This window comes from the organism of the source record quoted next, unplaced genomic scaffold (genome assembly GCF_019419815.1).
Source record: "Pyrus x bretschneideri cultivar Hongxiangsu unplaced genomic scaffold, Pyrus_bretschneideri_v1 Contig12, whole genome shotgun sequence".
Lineage (NCBI taxonomy): Eukaryota > Viridiplantae > Streptophyta > Magnoliopsida > Rosales > Rosaceae > Pyrus > Pyrus x bretschneideri.
In genome coordinates, this window is record NW_025999413.1 from 2,130,464 (window position 1) to 2,146,238 (window position 15,775).

General features: G+C 38.2%; 3 protein-coding genes across 3 annotated transcripts; 1 reads left to right on the forward strand and 2 right to left on the reverse strand.

Moving 5' to 3' along the window:
• Positions 1–4,727: 4,727 nt before the first annotated feature.
• On the reverse strand, positions 4,728–7,514 carry LOC103928456 (protein CREG1). Its single transcript, XM_009337498.3, has 5 exons — positions 7,198–7,514; positions 6,208–6,243; positions 5,728–5,929; positions 5,552–5,624; positions 4,728–4,875 (listed from the first exon to the last, which is right to left on the reverse strand). The coding sequence occupies exons 1-5, from the start codon at positions 7,404–7,406 to the stop codon at positions 4,754–4,756; spliced, it is 642 nt and encodes a 213-aa protein (XP_009335773.2). The 5' UTR covers positions 7,407–7,514; the 3' UTR covers positions 4,728–4,753.
• A 1,234-nt stretch (positions 7,515–8,748) lies between these two features.
• Positions 8,749–10,955, forward strand: LOC103928455. Its single transcript, XM_009337497.3, has 2 exons — positions 8,749–9,977; positions 10,476–10,955. Exon 1 carries the CDS (start codon positions 8,975–8,977, stop codon positions 9,974–9,976), a length of 1,002 nt encoding a protein of 333 aa, XP_009335772.2. The 5' UTR covers positions 8,749–8,974; the 3' UTR covers position 9,977; positions 10,476–10,955.
• Positions 10,956–11,898: 943 nt separating this feature from the next.
• LOC103928453 (protein NRT1/ PTR FAMILY 5.8-like) lies at positions 11,899–15,109 on the reverse strand. The gene is made up of 4 exons (XM_009337496.3): positions 14,776–15,109; positions 14,478–14,695; positions 13,259–13,773; positions 11,899–12,827 (listed from the first exon to the last, which is right to left on the reverse strand). The coding sequence occupies exons 1-4, from the start codon at positions 14,825–14,827 to the stop codon at positions 11,981–11,983; spliced, it is 1,632 nt and encodes a 543-aa protein (XP_009335771.2). The 5' UTR covers positions 14,828–15,109; the 3' UTR covers positions 11,899–11,980.
• Positions 15,110–15,775: the final 666 nt, after the last annotated feature.

Sequence of the window (15,775 nt, forward strand, 5' to 3'; positions counted from 1 at the left end):
GGAGTGAGAAAGGTAGTAGCTATAGCTGAGCTGAGCTAGGGTTTCAGCTGGCCGCTCGAAATCATGATGAGAAAGTTTTCTTTTCGTTTTGGGTCGTCGCTTTTTCTTCTTCTTCTTTTTTGTTGGTGATAATATTAAGGACAATGATGATGCTGCTTTTGTGGTGGGGTGGTTGAAGGAGGTGATGAAGTTGCAGGAGGGGATGGTGTGGTAGCAATGATGGCGATAAAGAAGGTAAGGAGAGGACATGATGATTGCTGTTTGGCTTCTGGCTTTGAAAGAAAGGCAAAGAAATGTCTAGGTTTTTTGTGCCTCTCTCTCTCTCTGATCTGACACATATTAGAGGGTAGATAGAGAGAGATTGTGTGCGAGTGATGATGACATCCATTGATCAGGCCAAACCCTAGCTACTTTTCATCTGAAACCAAGGTGCGTACGTGTCAACCATAATCCTCATTTTCATCTCTTTATTTTTAAGCCACTATATGCATTATTGAACTATTTGATAACCCTTTTAATTTTTAATATTTTAAAAAACTTAAAATTAAAAATTTTGTTTAAAATTACTTTCAGTTTAATTAATAAATAAATAAAAATTAAAAGACAAATTCTAAAAACGAAAAATGATAGTTTGTAATTTTTCGTTTTTAGTTTCTTTTTTAAATTAAATATAATTAACGAATCATGTGATTAGTCTAATATCTAATGTAACAAAATTTATCGTTTGATTAAAAAATGTATTTTAATTTTTTAATAAAATAAAACTAAAATTAAAAACAAAATAACTATTAAAAAGAGAGTTTGTATTGTTTTCTTTGGTACAATGGATGGTTTCTCAGCCAACTTTGTAAATGTCGTCTCACCTAGCCGGGTCTTGCAGATTAGATGGATGCTTGGGAGGTCTAAGTGTTATTTCTTAATTTTTAAATATCAATTAATTCGAACAGTGGTTAGCCATCTAATGCTTATGAGTTGCTAAACGAAGATTTTTATAACAGTGTCTAGAAGTTATATTAGGCAGAATTGGATCCTCTCATGAGCAGAAGATCAAGATCCTCCTGACCTACTAACATGGACCGTTAGATTTTGATTCAACGGTTACGAACAAGAAGTCTCTCTAAAAATTATAACAATTATAATCGTTGGATCAAAATTTAACAATTCGAGTTAGTAGATCAAGAGGAAGATCCTGATCTCTCGCTAAGAAGAGGATTCAATTCCATATTAGGCTATCCAAATGTCAAAACGCAAAAGTTGATTCAGGTTTTTAAACCATAAAAACTAATATTGATTCATCATTGAACATTTGGACTGGCTCGATAATGTCAGGTTACCCATCATTACTTAAAGCTTAAACATCCAAACACATCCGTAATCCACTTTCACAGACCTTAACATTATTTCTTCGATATCGACGGAGAAACAAAACGCATGCTTCTAGGCAATGGCTGGTGCGGCCTGTAGTGTCATGTCATTCTCCAAATAAAGCATCGTGGGTTCGTTCCACTTCCACACAAGTGGAAAAAGGAAAAAGACTTAAACGGGCGAAAGATTTATATGAAACGAGTAACATCTCGAGATAACGATGGAAAATTAAATTTTTTTAACTTTCAATACGACAACATAGGTTGGAAACACTATCACATTAATATCCTGTTTAAGAAAGAGATCGTTCCAGATTTTTTCATCAAAATCATCAAGTCTATTCATCTAGATCCTTGAAATTTGATCCAAAGACTAAAATTATTATAACTTTTTAAGAGATCCTCTGTTTGTAATTGTTGAATTAAATTTCAAATTTCTGGATGAGTAGACTTGGTGACTTTAGTAGGAGAGATTCGGAGAGGATCTCTTTCGCCTGCTTATGCATGTTCTCAAAATGAGGAGTTTTGGTTGGACAATACCTAAAGGGAAAATGTTGGTTTCTCATTCATAAAACGACTTTACCATTACATGACCCGTTCTGATCAACACATGTTATTGTTTCTGAACCTCAACTCAACCAGCTCTCAGGACTTGCAACGTAAAACTTCGGCCACTGGATGTCAGGTGTCGACGATGTGCGTGCATTTCTTCTTGCAGCAATAAATCAATCTATGTACAGAGGTTGTTCACCATTCCAAAGTAATAATCTCAATTCCTGGAATTTGAAATACCAAACCTCACACTCGTCGACGATCATGGGCTTCAGTGACTGCTATGTACACAGTGAGTCTACGTGCACGCATACTACCATAGGCAATGATCAAGGGATAGATGATACCAATGGTACATTCTGGCACAAGCTAAGATTCCAACCTAAGAAGCCGCATCTTTGTCTTCACGAAACTTGAATCCGCACTCAAGTCTTATTGCCGCCAGGAGTTCGGGAGACACAACACCCTGAGAAGAAGCCTTTTTTCCCTGTGTTAATTCCGTTCCTATCATTAAGGCCGGGATCATCTCCTGCGCCCCAACCCCTGTAAAGTACAACTTTGCTAGGCTCGTGGGAGACTAACACTGCACCTGTTGCTTGCTATAAGAGAGACAGAAAGAGAGAGATCAACCAATTTATAATGTAAGAAAAAATAAAAAGGAGGCGATAAGAGAAATAAAAGGAACTTGGGCGTGCAGACCTCGAGTTTGAAAACCACTTCCCGTGTCGAAGTTCCTTTTGCTATGCCTTTGACGTTCACTATGGCAAGAGGGTGCTTCTCAAAGTGCTGCTTGATTGTCTTAGCAACACCAGCTACAATATTGTTCCTTCCTAAAAGGTGATAACAGAAGCTAAGTACTTAAAGTTTCTTACCAACTATATAAACAACCGTTTTAGCATAATGGTAGATGAACAAGAAGAGGCAAACCGGAAAACTTAATTTGGATATAAAATTACCGACTGTAATCACAGGGCGATTTTTCATCTTGAGGGCTTGTTTTGCAGAAGAAGCCTCTAATTGTTGGAAAGATGCACTGCTCTCGAGGGCCTCTCATTAAAATTCTTTCTTACTATTGCCACAAATGCAACGCTGTTTGCCAGCAGTTGCTGAACTGCCCGGACCATTTCGCTGAACAATATATATCGGACCACATAAGAAGTTTCCATAAAGGATCTAGAATATAAACATGCATAGAACTTCATGGTAACTGTTATTACCAAGACAGATATAGAAACGAGGACTCCCTTTTCTCCATGATCATCGAACAAATTTGCAACCGTTTCATTTCTTATAACTGGTTCATTTGAAGATACTCTCACCACAGATGGAAGAAAATGTAATCGCCATATCCTGTTGTATGGCTAACTGACCATTTACTACAGTGCCCGTTTCTCTTGGATTTTGGATCGGCGAGCCTGTGGGGTTCCATTCTAACGACATCGATACTATCCTCAACTTTACCACCCATCAAGTATAAGGTTTTATTATAAAAAATCTCGATATTAGTTAGAGTGAGCTAATCATATTTAAACCTATTATTTTCTTTTTGCACCCACCATGTGGGATTCCAACAGTTTCATCTTCCAATTTCACGGGAGTCACATGAACTTCTTGTTTGTCTCTAGCCTTGACAAATACAATGTACACTATTTCAGATATCGCTCCTGAAGCTGCAGAAGATACTACCATAACATCTTCGGCACATGATGTCGTTAGGAAGTCTTCAACTTCTCCATTTATATCCTTGAGCGAATTTGCATGTCTTTCATATGTAACTGATTCATTCGAAGATCCTGTCTCGACTGTACCAGTTTCATCCTCTTCATTTGTAATTGATTCATTTGAAGATCCTGGCTCAACTTTTCCAGGTTCATCCACGTCACAGGTCAGAGAGAAACTAGACACATTAACTTGTTGAGTGTAATTGATCGTTCGTCACAGGAACTATTTCATCATTCAAATTCATGGGAATGACATAGATTTTTGAAACCCGGGACAACTCACCAACTGAAGCTTCAATTCATCTATGTTTTCGTTAAGCCTTAAAACATGAAGTTTCAAGGACTGCTTGTCAAAGCAGGAAACGAAGAAAGAGGAATCAGTTGAAGTAGATTTGAGATTGGGGAAAGCTCAAAACAGAAAGTAATTACACAAATTAATATGTCAGTAGTTTTTTCCACAAAAATAAACAAGTCTAGATTGAGCCAAGATCCTTGACATAATGGATTCCATGGCAGTGAAACTAGGTGTATACTTTATAACATGTTTCCAACCAAAAGCACCATTATCATCAGGTTTCAGAGGAGATGACTTTGTATGTTAAAGTACTTAACTTGATATTTTAAATGATGGAATTAGATCACTCGTCGTTAATTCAGTGTTTTAAGTTTTCCGCCAGAGTGCATAGGCATCTGCTTAGATTTTCCGCACTGCAGTAAACCGCCATCTGCTTAGATTTTTTATATCTTGATATACTCATGTATTGGCAAACGTGGACTTAGCCACATTCGTTAGAGCAAGAATACTTTCTCCTCGTGCATTCGAGTTTGAATGTAGCCTCAGAAATTATATGGATTTTATATGCCATTATAATTGTCTCCTGTAATACACAACAGAATTCTTATGCACAATCCAAATGCAGATCCAGCCAGCTCATAAACAAGCAAGACGAATCACAGTTTGAGCACGAGTAATCCCCGAGTCAAGGCGTTCTCTGTGCTGTAGATGGCGGAGATTCGTTTTCAGGAAGTCGAAAAACAAACAGAATCTTTTGAATTAAGCACTTGAAGACAAGAAAGTAAATTTATTGATTCAGATATGACAACATGAGGCTACATTTATTTTTTTGGATGAAGGTACTGATCGACCGTGAGAGGTTTTGGACCGCCGAACCAGTTGATCAGAAAGATGTTCTCGATGTCTAATTTGAAGAACTGGAAGTTGTGAGTCTTGGGCCAGTCTGTTAACCATGCAGCAAAATTAAACAAAAATCACTCTGTTAGTTGAGCAGAAGATGAAACGAAAAGCTGAAATTACAAAAAGGTAATGCTAAGAGACTAAATGCGGAGACATAATTTATCAATAGGAATAAGTGTTAAAGTAATAAACCAATCATCAACTTTCATGTCTTTTAGTTTTCAAAATTTTGTTTACAAATTTAGTCTCCCTAACATTATCCATTACAAAATAGGGACCACAAGTGGTGTACTAGAGTGCAATGTTTATAATATCGGTATTGGTGGAAATATCGATATATAAATTGATGGAAATATCGATAGATATATCATTATTGATAACGATATCGGTTTCCTTTGGAAAATGACATATGACAGTTTGTCGATATTCAACTAATATGTCAGAAATATTGATGAAACTTGTCAATTTTAGCCAAAATTAAATAGTTTCTCCGATGTGGGGTAAAGGGCGAGCCTTAGCACAACAGAAAGGTTTTTTGTGACTGAAATATCACAAGTTCGAATCGTGGAAATAACCTCTTTGCAAAGCAAGAGTAAAACTGTATACGATAAACGTTCCCTTGACTCTTGTAGAGTAAGAAGTCTTTTTGGGTTAGAGTCACCCTTTTAACAGAATATCAACCGGTATTGGAGAAATTCAAACACTATATTTGTGTTTACCCTTCATCTCCGGATGCTTCGTGAACAAGGCCCTTTTAGCAAATTCTAATTCTTTAGGATCCGCAAGCCTCAGCTGAAAAAAATATCATGCATTCCAGGTTAGCCAAAATCAATGCGATTTCTCCTTCTTCTCAAGGATAGTAAGGATAACAAATAAATTTTCTGTTGCGGCACACCTTCCCGTTGAGTGTAAGCTTTGCACAAGTGGGATTTTCTGGGTCTGTCTTGCCACAGGTTCCGATAGGATGTTCACTAATTGTCAACGAAACTCTTGGATCTTTCAGTGCCTTTCTTGCAGTCGGATCAAGAGTTGTCAAGTAGAAGTAAGGGATACCACTGCCTTTTCCAGGTTCTCCGTCGCTAAATGAAACCACATTCCTGCATCGTATTTTCAAAATTATTTTATCCGAGAAAATAAGGATTTGTCATTCATTTCTTCTTTTAAAATGCTTTTAATACAGTGAATAGTCCTACACAAGTCAATTCTCTCTATCGACTGAGGCCTAGGAGTGTATGTCTGGCCTCGATCGAACCCTGCAAAATATTTCGCTTTTGCCTAAACTTGTACTCGTGAGGAACACTTGACTCAAATACTAGCATTTAGTAGTATACCTAACGCGATAATATATATAACAAGAAGAAATAAGAAATCTTACCCGAAGGGTGCTCCTCCCAAATCGCTTGAGATAGTACTGTGAACGGAAAAAAAAAAAAAAAAAACACAAGTAAGCATGAAATATCTAACTTCCAAACACAAATATCAACTACTTTCTAATGAAAACACTTCTAGCATAAACACTTACGAGCTGAAGTACTTCTTACAAAAGTAATTACAAATGACACCAACAAGTGCTTCCATAATCAAAAGCACTTTTAAATTTTAATGGCAAACGTCGCTAAAAGTGCTTTCTAACACCAATTTACAAGCAAGATTCTAGAGCACCCAACACATGTTTGAATTTCATCACAACACACAAGGTTCGAAATCAGATCTCCAATTTGACCAATAAGAAACCAAATTAAAATCACACAAATTTGGTTCTCTAATCAGCAAACTTAGGCTTGGTCTGGTACTGACGTGATTATGAAAAAAGTTGGTATAAAAAAAAGCTAGGAACTGTTTTTCTGTTTGGTAAACATTCAGCTTTAGCTTTTTTTTCACAGTTTTGGGTGAAAAAAGCAAAAAACAAGAAGCTGTAAAACCCAGCTTTGAAAAACTAGCTTTTTTTCACATCTGTTTTACATAAAAGTTTACCAAACACTATAATACTGTTTTTTTTTTCTTTTCTTTTCAAAAACACTTTTACAAAAAAATTTACAAAACACTCTGCTGCTTTCTCACAATACAGCAGAAACATTTTTTTTCAAAGCACAGTAATGTATGGACACGATGGTATCCCCTCGTATCATGTGCCATGTCGTATCGTATCTCGATGTCGTATTCTCTTGTGGTCATATATCATTTCTTCTTGTTAATTTTATGCATCTGATCCATGTCGTATTGTGTCGTATCATGTATCGATGCGTTGTAGGCCAAAAGCCTCTGTACCATCAAAACTGAGCGGCCCCAAATTAACGCACGACGGTAAAGTAAAAACCAACAGAAACAACACCAAAATACGAGAAGATAGTAAAGAGATCATTACTCCAAGACGCCCCAAATATTCTGGGAGACCAACCAACGAGCACTGGCAGCAGCATTCTCCGGGTCGGGTTTCTTCTGCAAGAGAACTCGCCCGTGCACGGGCACTTGGACATCCGACAGCACAGAAACCAGGTAGATTGCGAAAACGAAGTGGACAAGCCCTTTGATCTTCTTCGTCGTCGTCATCGGACTCTGTCTGTTTTCTGTCATGGTTTTTTGTGTAGAAAGAGAGAGGGAAAGAAGGAGATGAGCATGATACTATACGGGAACGTGCTTTTTATACTCGAAATCTTATGGGCTGACCCCCGAATTACCGGTTGTGAGCATGCGAGGAGGAGGTTCTATCCTCTGCAAGCGGGGGTAGCATAAGGGATAATGGATCGCTATTTACCTTCCTCATTTGTCTTTCTCACTCATCATTTGACACGTGTATTTTATTAACAAATTAAACTCCATAATTAATGAGTTAAAATCATAAATTCAAAATTTTCACCTTAAAATCATGAATTATGTAATTTAATTTGTTAGTGAAATGCAAGTGTAAAGTGATGAGTGTGAAAGATAAATATTGAAAGGCAAATAGAGAAGGTAGATAGCATTCTAGTAATGGATGTAACCGCACATTTCTCTTCTTTTTTTTTTTTTTTTTTCTTTTCTATTTTGTTTAAAATTTATTAATTTCCTAAAGAATGATAATCAATGCAAATGGATTTTCTATAATAAATTGGAAGTGATTTTCACACACTGTTTTGTCTCTTTGCACCCTTTAGTGTATCTCTGACTTTTGGAAGAAGTGCGTAGATGATAAAAAGGAGTATGCCAAGTGCCTGCATTACTTTCTTAATATAATATCGAATAGTGTTGGGAATACCACATATTTATACCACACATGATGTGATAAATGGTTGGTACATTAGTCAATGAAAAATACTTTTATTAATTGACATGATGTTTACAATCCTTTGCAGAGAAATAAATCTTCAACTTTATTAAGAATATGAGATGTCTAAAAAATCTTGTAGAAAATGAATAATAAGAAGTTGAAATTAAAATTAAAAAGAAAGTTGCATGCACTTCATTGCAGCTTAATTATGATACTTCATATATATAGTTGTGTTCCTGTCCATATTCTCTCTTTAATTTTGAATAACGCCTCCATCTACGTTATTCGGCCCACGTTTTTTCTCCCCTGGCTTTTTTTTCCCTTTTTCTGTTCACTCTTTTTTTTTTTTTGGAGAATTCACATGAATTGTCCATTTGGATCTTACACAACACTCACAAGTCACTAGTCACAATACCCACGACCATAAAGTATAGATGCACAAATATACAAAACGAAAAGGATAATACTTGGGTTCTGAGTGTTTATTCATGGACACGAACTCGTGTTTATCTACCTTGCAACATTTGTTAAGTTTATATGATGGGCTAAAAAATATCAACTCAAGAAGCCCATAAAAGTTGGGCTTCACAATTGGGCTTCCCCACAAAACAGTTGGACTAGCGGAAGCCCACCCGGCAAGTTCGCAAATTCGCGGTAGCAGCGAGCTCATTCCGAACTGCAAATAATGCAACCGAAAAGTCAGACTCCTCCTGCAATTGTCAGCGGAAACATCATCATGGATTAGACAATTCCGAAAGAGTCCGACATGTCGGCGCACGCCAGCAACATCAACCACCCGACCGTCTCAGAAATTCGAACCCTGCATTGGAATTGGAGCCCCTCGACAACTCTCTTCTGAGAGGACAAAAGAAACACCAATCCGAAGATCAAGCACATGGGTTTTCTCACCTTCGCCGCCGCAGGCGGCGGCCTGATTTTGATGGGCGCATACGAGGCCATTTCTTCCTCAATCCAAAAACCAAACGCAGATTCAGATTCGGATTCATCTCCGCCGTCGCCGCCTCAAGCTCCGATTCGTCCCCCGCCGCCGCAGTCTAAAGCGAAAACGCAGTCTCGATCATCGTCGATTTATTACCTCGCCGCCGCCGTTATTTCGTTGCTGTTCATCTTGAACTCTTTGGTTTCTTTCTTTGATGCGCTCGACTCAGCCGACGGAGTCGGGTCAGCTATGCAGTTGCAAGTCCTGGCGGTCGCATCGCTGTTCTTGCTGTACGCGATTACGGGTCTTCTGGTAAAATTCACGAATTCAGCTTTACCTTGTTCGTTGCTTAGTTTGGTCGGTCTTTTCGCATTCGTTGAAGAGTTTTTAATGTTTTACCTGCAAAGAAAAGACACTTTCGGAATCGAAAATCGGTACTTTGATCTGTTGCTTGTGCCTATTGCTGTGTGTATATTTTCTACAATGCTTGAATTCAACAACCCCAAATCGAATTATCCGAAATTGGCTCGTGGGGTTGGGCTGGTTCTGCAAGGAATGTGGTTTCTGCAAATGGGTATTTCTTTGTACACCGGCTTCATGGCGCACGGATGCTCGTTGCACGAAAAGAGTAGAGGGAATTACACAGTGAAATGTAAGGGGCACCCTGAGTATCACAGGGCTAGAGCCATCGTCACGCTTCAATTTAACTGCCATCTTGCTTTTACGGTGGTTATGGTTGTGGGAGTGTACTCGATTATCAGTAGGAAGAGTGGCGGAGTTCGCGTTGATGTTTCTCACTATAAGCCGCTTGGCACAGAAGTACATCAGTTTGATAATCAAAGCCGGTTTACTTTGGATTCTGATGAGGATGATGAGATTAAAGAGGAGGGGAATTTGGCAATGCAGAAAGCCGGCGAAGTGGAATTGGGCGTGAACGGTTATGGTTCTCATAAGTGAGGTATATCTTACCGAATTTTGATATGCTGAACGTACTACTCCATTTTTCATGCTGCATTTATGCATTCAGTTTCAACCGACTTCCTGAACTTGATTATCCTTGTTGGCATACGGATGACATTCTGATAGTAAGTAGTTCTTTGTAACTTTATTATAGCTAGATATTCTTTATGGATAAGCTCATCAGCTTATATGGAGAATGAGTAAGGATTTGGAAAATGATGTAGTAGTTCTTCAATCTTTGATCTTAAATCGCATTAAGTTTCTTAAATCTTTTCTAAACTGCGATCGTGAAAGTAAATTGATGTCTGGTGTTTTATTAACCGTGTTAATGTTCATCAGTTTGTAAATCTTTTACTCATGTAACTCAGTTCGGCTGCTGAGTTCAGTTGCATCTTATTTATATTCTCTTGGAGTCGGACATATTAGGATTCAGGACGGGTAGTTTCCTTCTTCTTTTACACTTGAATGTTGATGTCCTAAATCTATTTGTAAGCAGGTTCTTCATACGGAGGACGCATAGGAATTTTATGTATTTGGGTGCCTTAAGCTGGAAGATTGCATAGGAGCAGGTTCAATATGTAACTTTCATGCTTAGCCAACAAGTTTCCGAATTGCCGATTCAGAAGGACCTTAGGAACTCCACATTGTAGATTGATTTTCTTCAATTGCCTGGATTTTCTTGAAGACTTCTTTCATACTCTGCGCTGTAATCGGAGTAGCGTGAACATAGTTGGGCTCGGGAGTCTGTTACTCGCAGAATGAGGACTCTATGGATCTACGGACGCAAATTTGCGCCTTGTGCAAGCATGCCCGACTCCAAGAAATCGAATGTACCCTTATGCAAGTGTGTCCGACTCCAAGAAAATGCAAATAAGGTGCAACCTTACTGAACTCAGTGTTAAGACCCTCTCTACGTCTTCCTCAATTGCACTGTAAAAGTAACTCTTTATTACACAAATGACAACTTTACAACTGACGCATGCTGCTTTATAAGAACCCTATTTATACCCCAACATGATCCTCTCCGGATCATTTTGGTGAGATCCTGGGGATCCGTAAGTTGTGTCTATTCATCGTACTTCATGCGGTCAGTTTTTGTCAGGTACTGTTTGTATTTAATTTTAAATAAAAATATTTAAAATAATTTATGACCACGGACACGATTCACGAATCTTCGGAATTCTCACAAAGAGGATCCGGATTCATTTATACTAACTATGAACATACTTATATGCTAAGCAACAAACCAACAGCTTTAACCACAATTAGTTACAATTTCTAATCGGACAATACTTGGGAACTCAGTGGAGAGTACCAAACTTACTGAATATCCTACATGGGCTGCTAGCACGCAGTTCAGCTTCCGCCTGATCTCAAGCACTAGGAATCCAGATCTAACGGTGATTTTTCACAGACGTGCTCATGGAGATGGATACCCATTTAATAGCCGTGGTGGAGTCTTGGCCCATTCATCGCCATGCTATTAAGTATTTTGATTTAAATTCTTTTCTTTTTAAGAGGTGGAATAAAATAACCCGATTGAAGCGTAATGATCATACGTCTGTGGATGTTGTGACGGGTGCTTATGACTTGTTGTCTGTGGCTTGGCATGAAATTGGGCATCTGCTTGGGCTTGGGCATAGTTCTGTTCGAGGGGCTGTAATGCTTCCCACTATTAGCTCCGGCTTCACACGCCGGAGGTTGACTAGGGATGATATTAAGCGGAATCAAGGCTCTATACAACACTGGATCGATGATGATCACCAAGTTCACTTATTAGTAAGTTCGTCAAAAGCCGTGATTTTCCAGTTTCCTATATCGAATAAATGTACCTATTGTACGAAAAAATCTGTCTTATAACCGGTAAAAATTCTCCGTTGACCATATAACTGGGGATAATTAAGATTCTCCAACCATATAAACCGTACCTAGAAGTTATAAAATAATAAACAAATAAAAGTTGTACCAGTATGTATATGTTGGACAAAATTACAAAGAGCTTTATTTACAGACTTCATTTTCCAAGTCCAAATCCTTAATACTTGTGTAACACCTAGACAAAATCACATAAAACACAAAGCTCAATGCACTTAGTGAGGCCAAAAACCAGTAGTATTTATCAAGTCTAGCTTCATTCATGTCATCGGAGAACCAGCTCTGCCTTCCTCCTGAGCTTGTAACTGCCTCAACCGTTGCAATCAAAAGGGTACTCAGGTAACTTCCCACCCCAAAAACACTAGTGTACAATGCAAAGGCCATTGTTCTCATTCTTCTGGGGACTTCAGAGTAAAAGAACTCTTGTATTCCAACAACGGTGAAAATGTCTGAAATGCCTAGAAGAATGTACTGTGGAAGCAGCCAAAAGATGCTAAACGGTACAGTTTCGGGTTGAGATCCCAGCATTTCCATTTCTCTGCTGATCTTGAGCCTTTTTGTTTCCACAACCGCTGCGATGACCATTGCTATGACCGAAACGAACATTCCGATCCCCATCCGTTGCATCACGCTAATACCCTTTTCATTAGACGTAACCAGACGCGTAATCGGGATCATTATTTTGTCATATAGAGGCATCAGGAGGATTATGGAAAGTGTGATAGCGCTTTGAAGAGTTGCTGGTGGAACCTTGAAGTTGCTTCCAATGTTCCTCTTCATCGTCATGCCTTGTTTGGTGAAAAATGTTGGAGGCTGTTGGAAAATCACTGCAAACATCAAAAGCATAATCCATATTGGCAGAAGCCTCAAAAGCACTTTTGCATTTTCAAGCACGTAGAAGCCACTTTTGGGATTCCCAACCAAGCTTGCTGTGCTGCTATTATTTTGACAGAAAAGCGGTGTCTCTTGAAGCCTACATGGTATAAAACCAGCCAAAGAATATATCATTAGCATCAGGATTCATGTACATTAATTCTAAGGAAAACTAATGAAAATGACTTGAAAATTTTAAGTTTTAACGATAATGACAGAATAAAGGGCAAAGTGAATAGTATGATGATTGACTTTTTAGTGTAAAAATGTGCATTTTCGTTAAAGTGAACAGTACCGATAACTTTTCGTTAAAGTTCCCTTAATTCTAAGGGAAAATTTTCGATCCACACTCTCATTTTCTCCTTTTGGCAGTCGTCGATTTATATATGTCCCTTCATTCTCCTTTGTTTATTCAACGCAACAGGTAAGGGAGGAGTGCAGGGGAGAAAAAGAGAGTGGGAAAATCATTATTGTAAACTTGACCATTAAAACCACAAAAAGAAGTACCATGTTAGAAATTAGTTAACTTACTCTAGCTCGGTAACATTAGTTTCATTCGGTAATATGATTCTGCATTTCATTAACCTTAATGCAGTTGCCTTGATGACTTGAACTACGTTGAAAATAGGCTTATAATCCATTGCCTGATCATTCTCTCTGTATGTATAGATTCGGCTTCCACACATAAACACCACGACCGATATAACCATCGATATCATGGGGATGGCGAAACCTATAATCCAACCGAAAGTGTCTTGAATGTAGGACATGAGAGTGACACCCATGAGGCTGCCACTGCAAACACCAAAATACCACCACTGAAAAAACATTGTCTTTTTGCTTGATTTTTGGTCGTCTTTGCTGCTAGGAAGTTCCTCTTCACCGTCCAGTTGGTCTGCTCCAAATGCTTGCAGCGATGGGTTGTATCCACCTTGACCTAGAGAAATCAAGTACAGAGAGCAAAACAGAAATGATGAATTGGAACTTGCTTTGTTTGCAGCAGGTGTTGCCCGGGTGAATGCCGTTGATGTCAATGCCACAAGCCCCTAAAAACAAAACCATGTATATGTGAGCTTATAGTTGCACCTTTCCTACACATTTAGAGCAAAAATTTATCGTGACCAAATTGAAAGTCGAGAGGCCAAATCAGAAAAAGGTAATAAACGGTAGTTGTAGTTGGGAGGTTTTATTTGTAAAATATCTCTGTGCAATTAGTAGTAAATCTACTTGCTTTTTTTTTAACAGTAAACCCACTTGTTATGACCTTATATTCTTCAACAATAAATTAAGAGGCATTTCTAAAAATCTCCACTATATTCTAATGGAAAGAAGATTAGTGCAGATGACTCATACCCCATTTTAAATCTATCATCAGCGACATCTTGATAAAAAAATTCCAAAAAAATTCCAAAAAAAAAAACATTATTTGTGCTGAGCTTTTAAACTTTTAGCAAAAAAGGAATTTCTGTTCAATAAGATACTTTTAACTATATAAATTCCTATTTATTCAGTGATATCCTATGATCAAGATAATTGGCCTAAATTCGCTAAAACTATTTTATAGATAGTCATTGATATTAAGTAAGAGTCAAAGAAGATCGAGTAAGTGCATATGTGGGTTAGGTTAGTTGACCATTGCAGCGTGCAAACCTTGCGCTAGAATTCGAATCTCACTTTCAACTAGTTAGAGATGTCCCTTTGTCAAAAACAAAGGAAAGGAAGGGAGGAAACAAAGTGAATGGGTACTTACTGCAACATAGAGGAAAGAAGAGACCAAGATAGTGGGATATCTATCCCAGTAAGAGTCGACAAGGGGTGCAACTAAGAGTGGGAGCATGGATGTGAACCCACACCAACTGTTTACCGTCTTGGCTGCTGCCGAGTTGCTCATTTTCACCACATCGGTTAAATAAGTCACTAGATTCGATGCCACTCCTTTGTATGCAAATCTCTCCATCCCAGAAATCACTATAATTATAAATAAACAGACAAAAATTAACCCATCTGGCCGGTAAAACTCATATCATGAAGAGAGTATGATTAATTACCTATCAGAAGAAAGCAAGAGGTGCCGAGTCTTTTTCCTCCTGATCCAGCCATGATGTTCCAAAATTATATCAAAGGATGACTGCTAATGATCCCTTTAACATATAACCTCTGCTTCGATGTGATGCGAAGCTACTAGAAAATTGAGCTATAGCCACGGAACTCGGCTTTAGCGCTCCTATAATCTGTCATCATTTGGAGATTACTGTGCTGCTACTGTTGTTTTCATATTCCCACCAACCAGCAATAATGCAAACTTCATCATCATTGGCAATATATTTCCTTCCTTCCCAAACACTTGTGAAAATGTTTTGTATATATAATGGTAAGCTCTCCAACAATGCTCGCACAAATTTATTAGGCAATGGAAAGAGCTATCAATTAAAGTTAAATGGATTCCACTTTATTTTATTTTTTCAGTTTTGGGCATGGTGTCTTCATGGCGACGTGACCAAGAAGGCAATGATCTGATGCAACAAAATAAGCCCCATACGTCAGTCTCTAACGTTCACTGTTTGATATCCTACTGATATATGTGCCACATAATGATGGAACAAGTGGAGCGTTTGACACGTAGGATGCGCCAGCCCTAGGAAAGGGATCCGGGGAGGAGCTTGCCAGGATTACTTGGTAAGCAAACAACCAGTTATGTAGGCGCCAACTCCAAGTTCGGATGGGCCAGTTCCAAAAAAGGGATCCTCTCCGAATTCCTTTCACAAAATTTACTAAATCCACCAATTTGAACTTTTAAAATTTGATCCAAAGTCTAAAATTATTATAACTTTTAAAGGGGCCTCTATTTTTAACCGTTGGATCAAATTTCAAGAGCTCAGATTGGTGGATTTGATGAAAGGGAGAAGATCCCTTTCCTCCTACTTTGTGTTCCATGTGATGCGAATCATGTGATATACATGGAAGATTCCCAAGGTTATTCCAATTAAGTTCCAACTAGTAATTATATAAACCATACAGAGTTGGATGATAAATAAATGGGATACACTT

What these genes read in the sequence shown, in the direction of transcription:
- LOC103928456 (XM_009337498.3), bottom strand. Translation starts at nt 7,406, where the DNA reads ATGACAGAAAACAGACAGAGTCCGATGACGACGACGAAGAAGATCAAA. An exon ending in AATATTTGGGGCGTCTTGGA is followed by an intron (nt 6,244 to 7,197) that starts GTAATGATCTCT and finishes TTCCGTTCACAG; the next exon opens with TACTATCTCAAGCGATTTGG. An exon ending in GAAGCATCCGGAGATGAAGG is followed by an intron (nt 4,876 to 5,551) that starts GTAAACACAAAT and finishes CATGGTTAACAG; the next exon opens with ACTGGCCCAAGACTCACAAC.
- LOC103928455 (XM_009337497.3), top strand. Translation starts at nt 8,975, where the DNA reads ATGGGTTTTCTCACCTTCGCCGCCGCAGGCGGCGGCCTGATTTTGATG.
- LOC103928453 (XM_009337496.3), bottom strand. Translation starts at nt 14,827, where the DNA reads ATGGCTGGATCAGGAGGAAAAAGACTCGGCACCTCTTGCTTTCTTCTG. An exon ending in CTCTTGCTTTCTTCTGATAG is followed by an intron (nt 14,696 to 14,775) that starts GTAATTAATCAT and finishes TTATAATTATAG; the next exon opens with TGATTTCTGGGATGGAGAGA. An exon ending in CTTCTTTCCTCTATGTTGCA is followed by an intron (nt 13,774 to 14,477) that starts GTAAGTACCCAT and finishes TTTTGTTTTTAG; the next exon opens with GGGCTTGTGGCATTGACATC.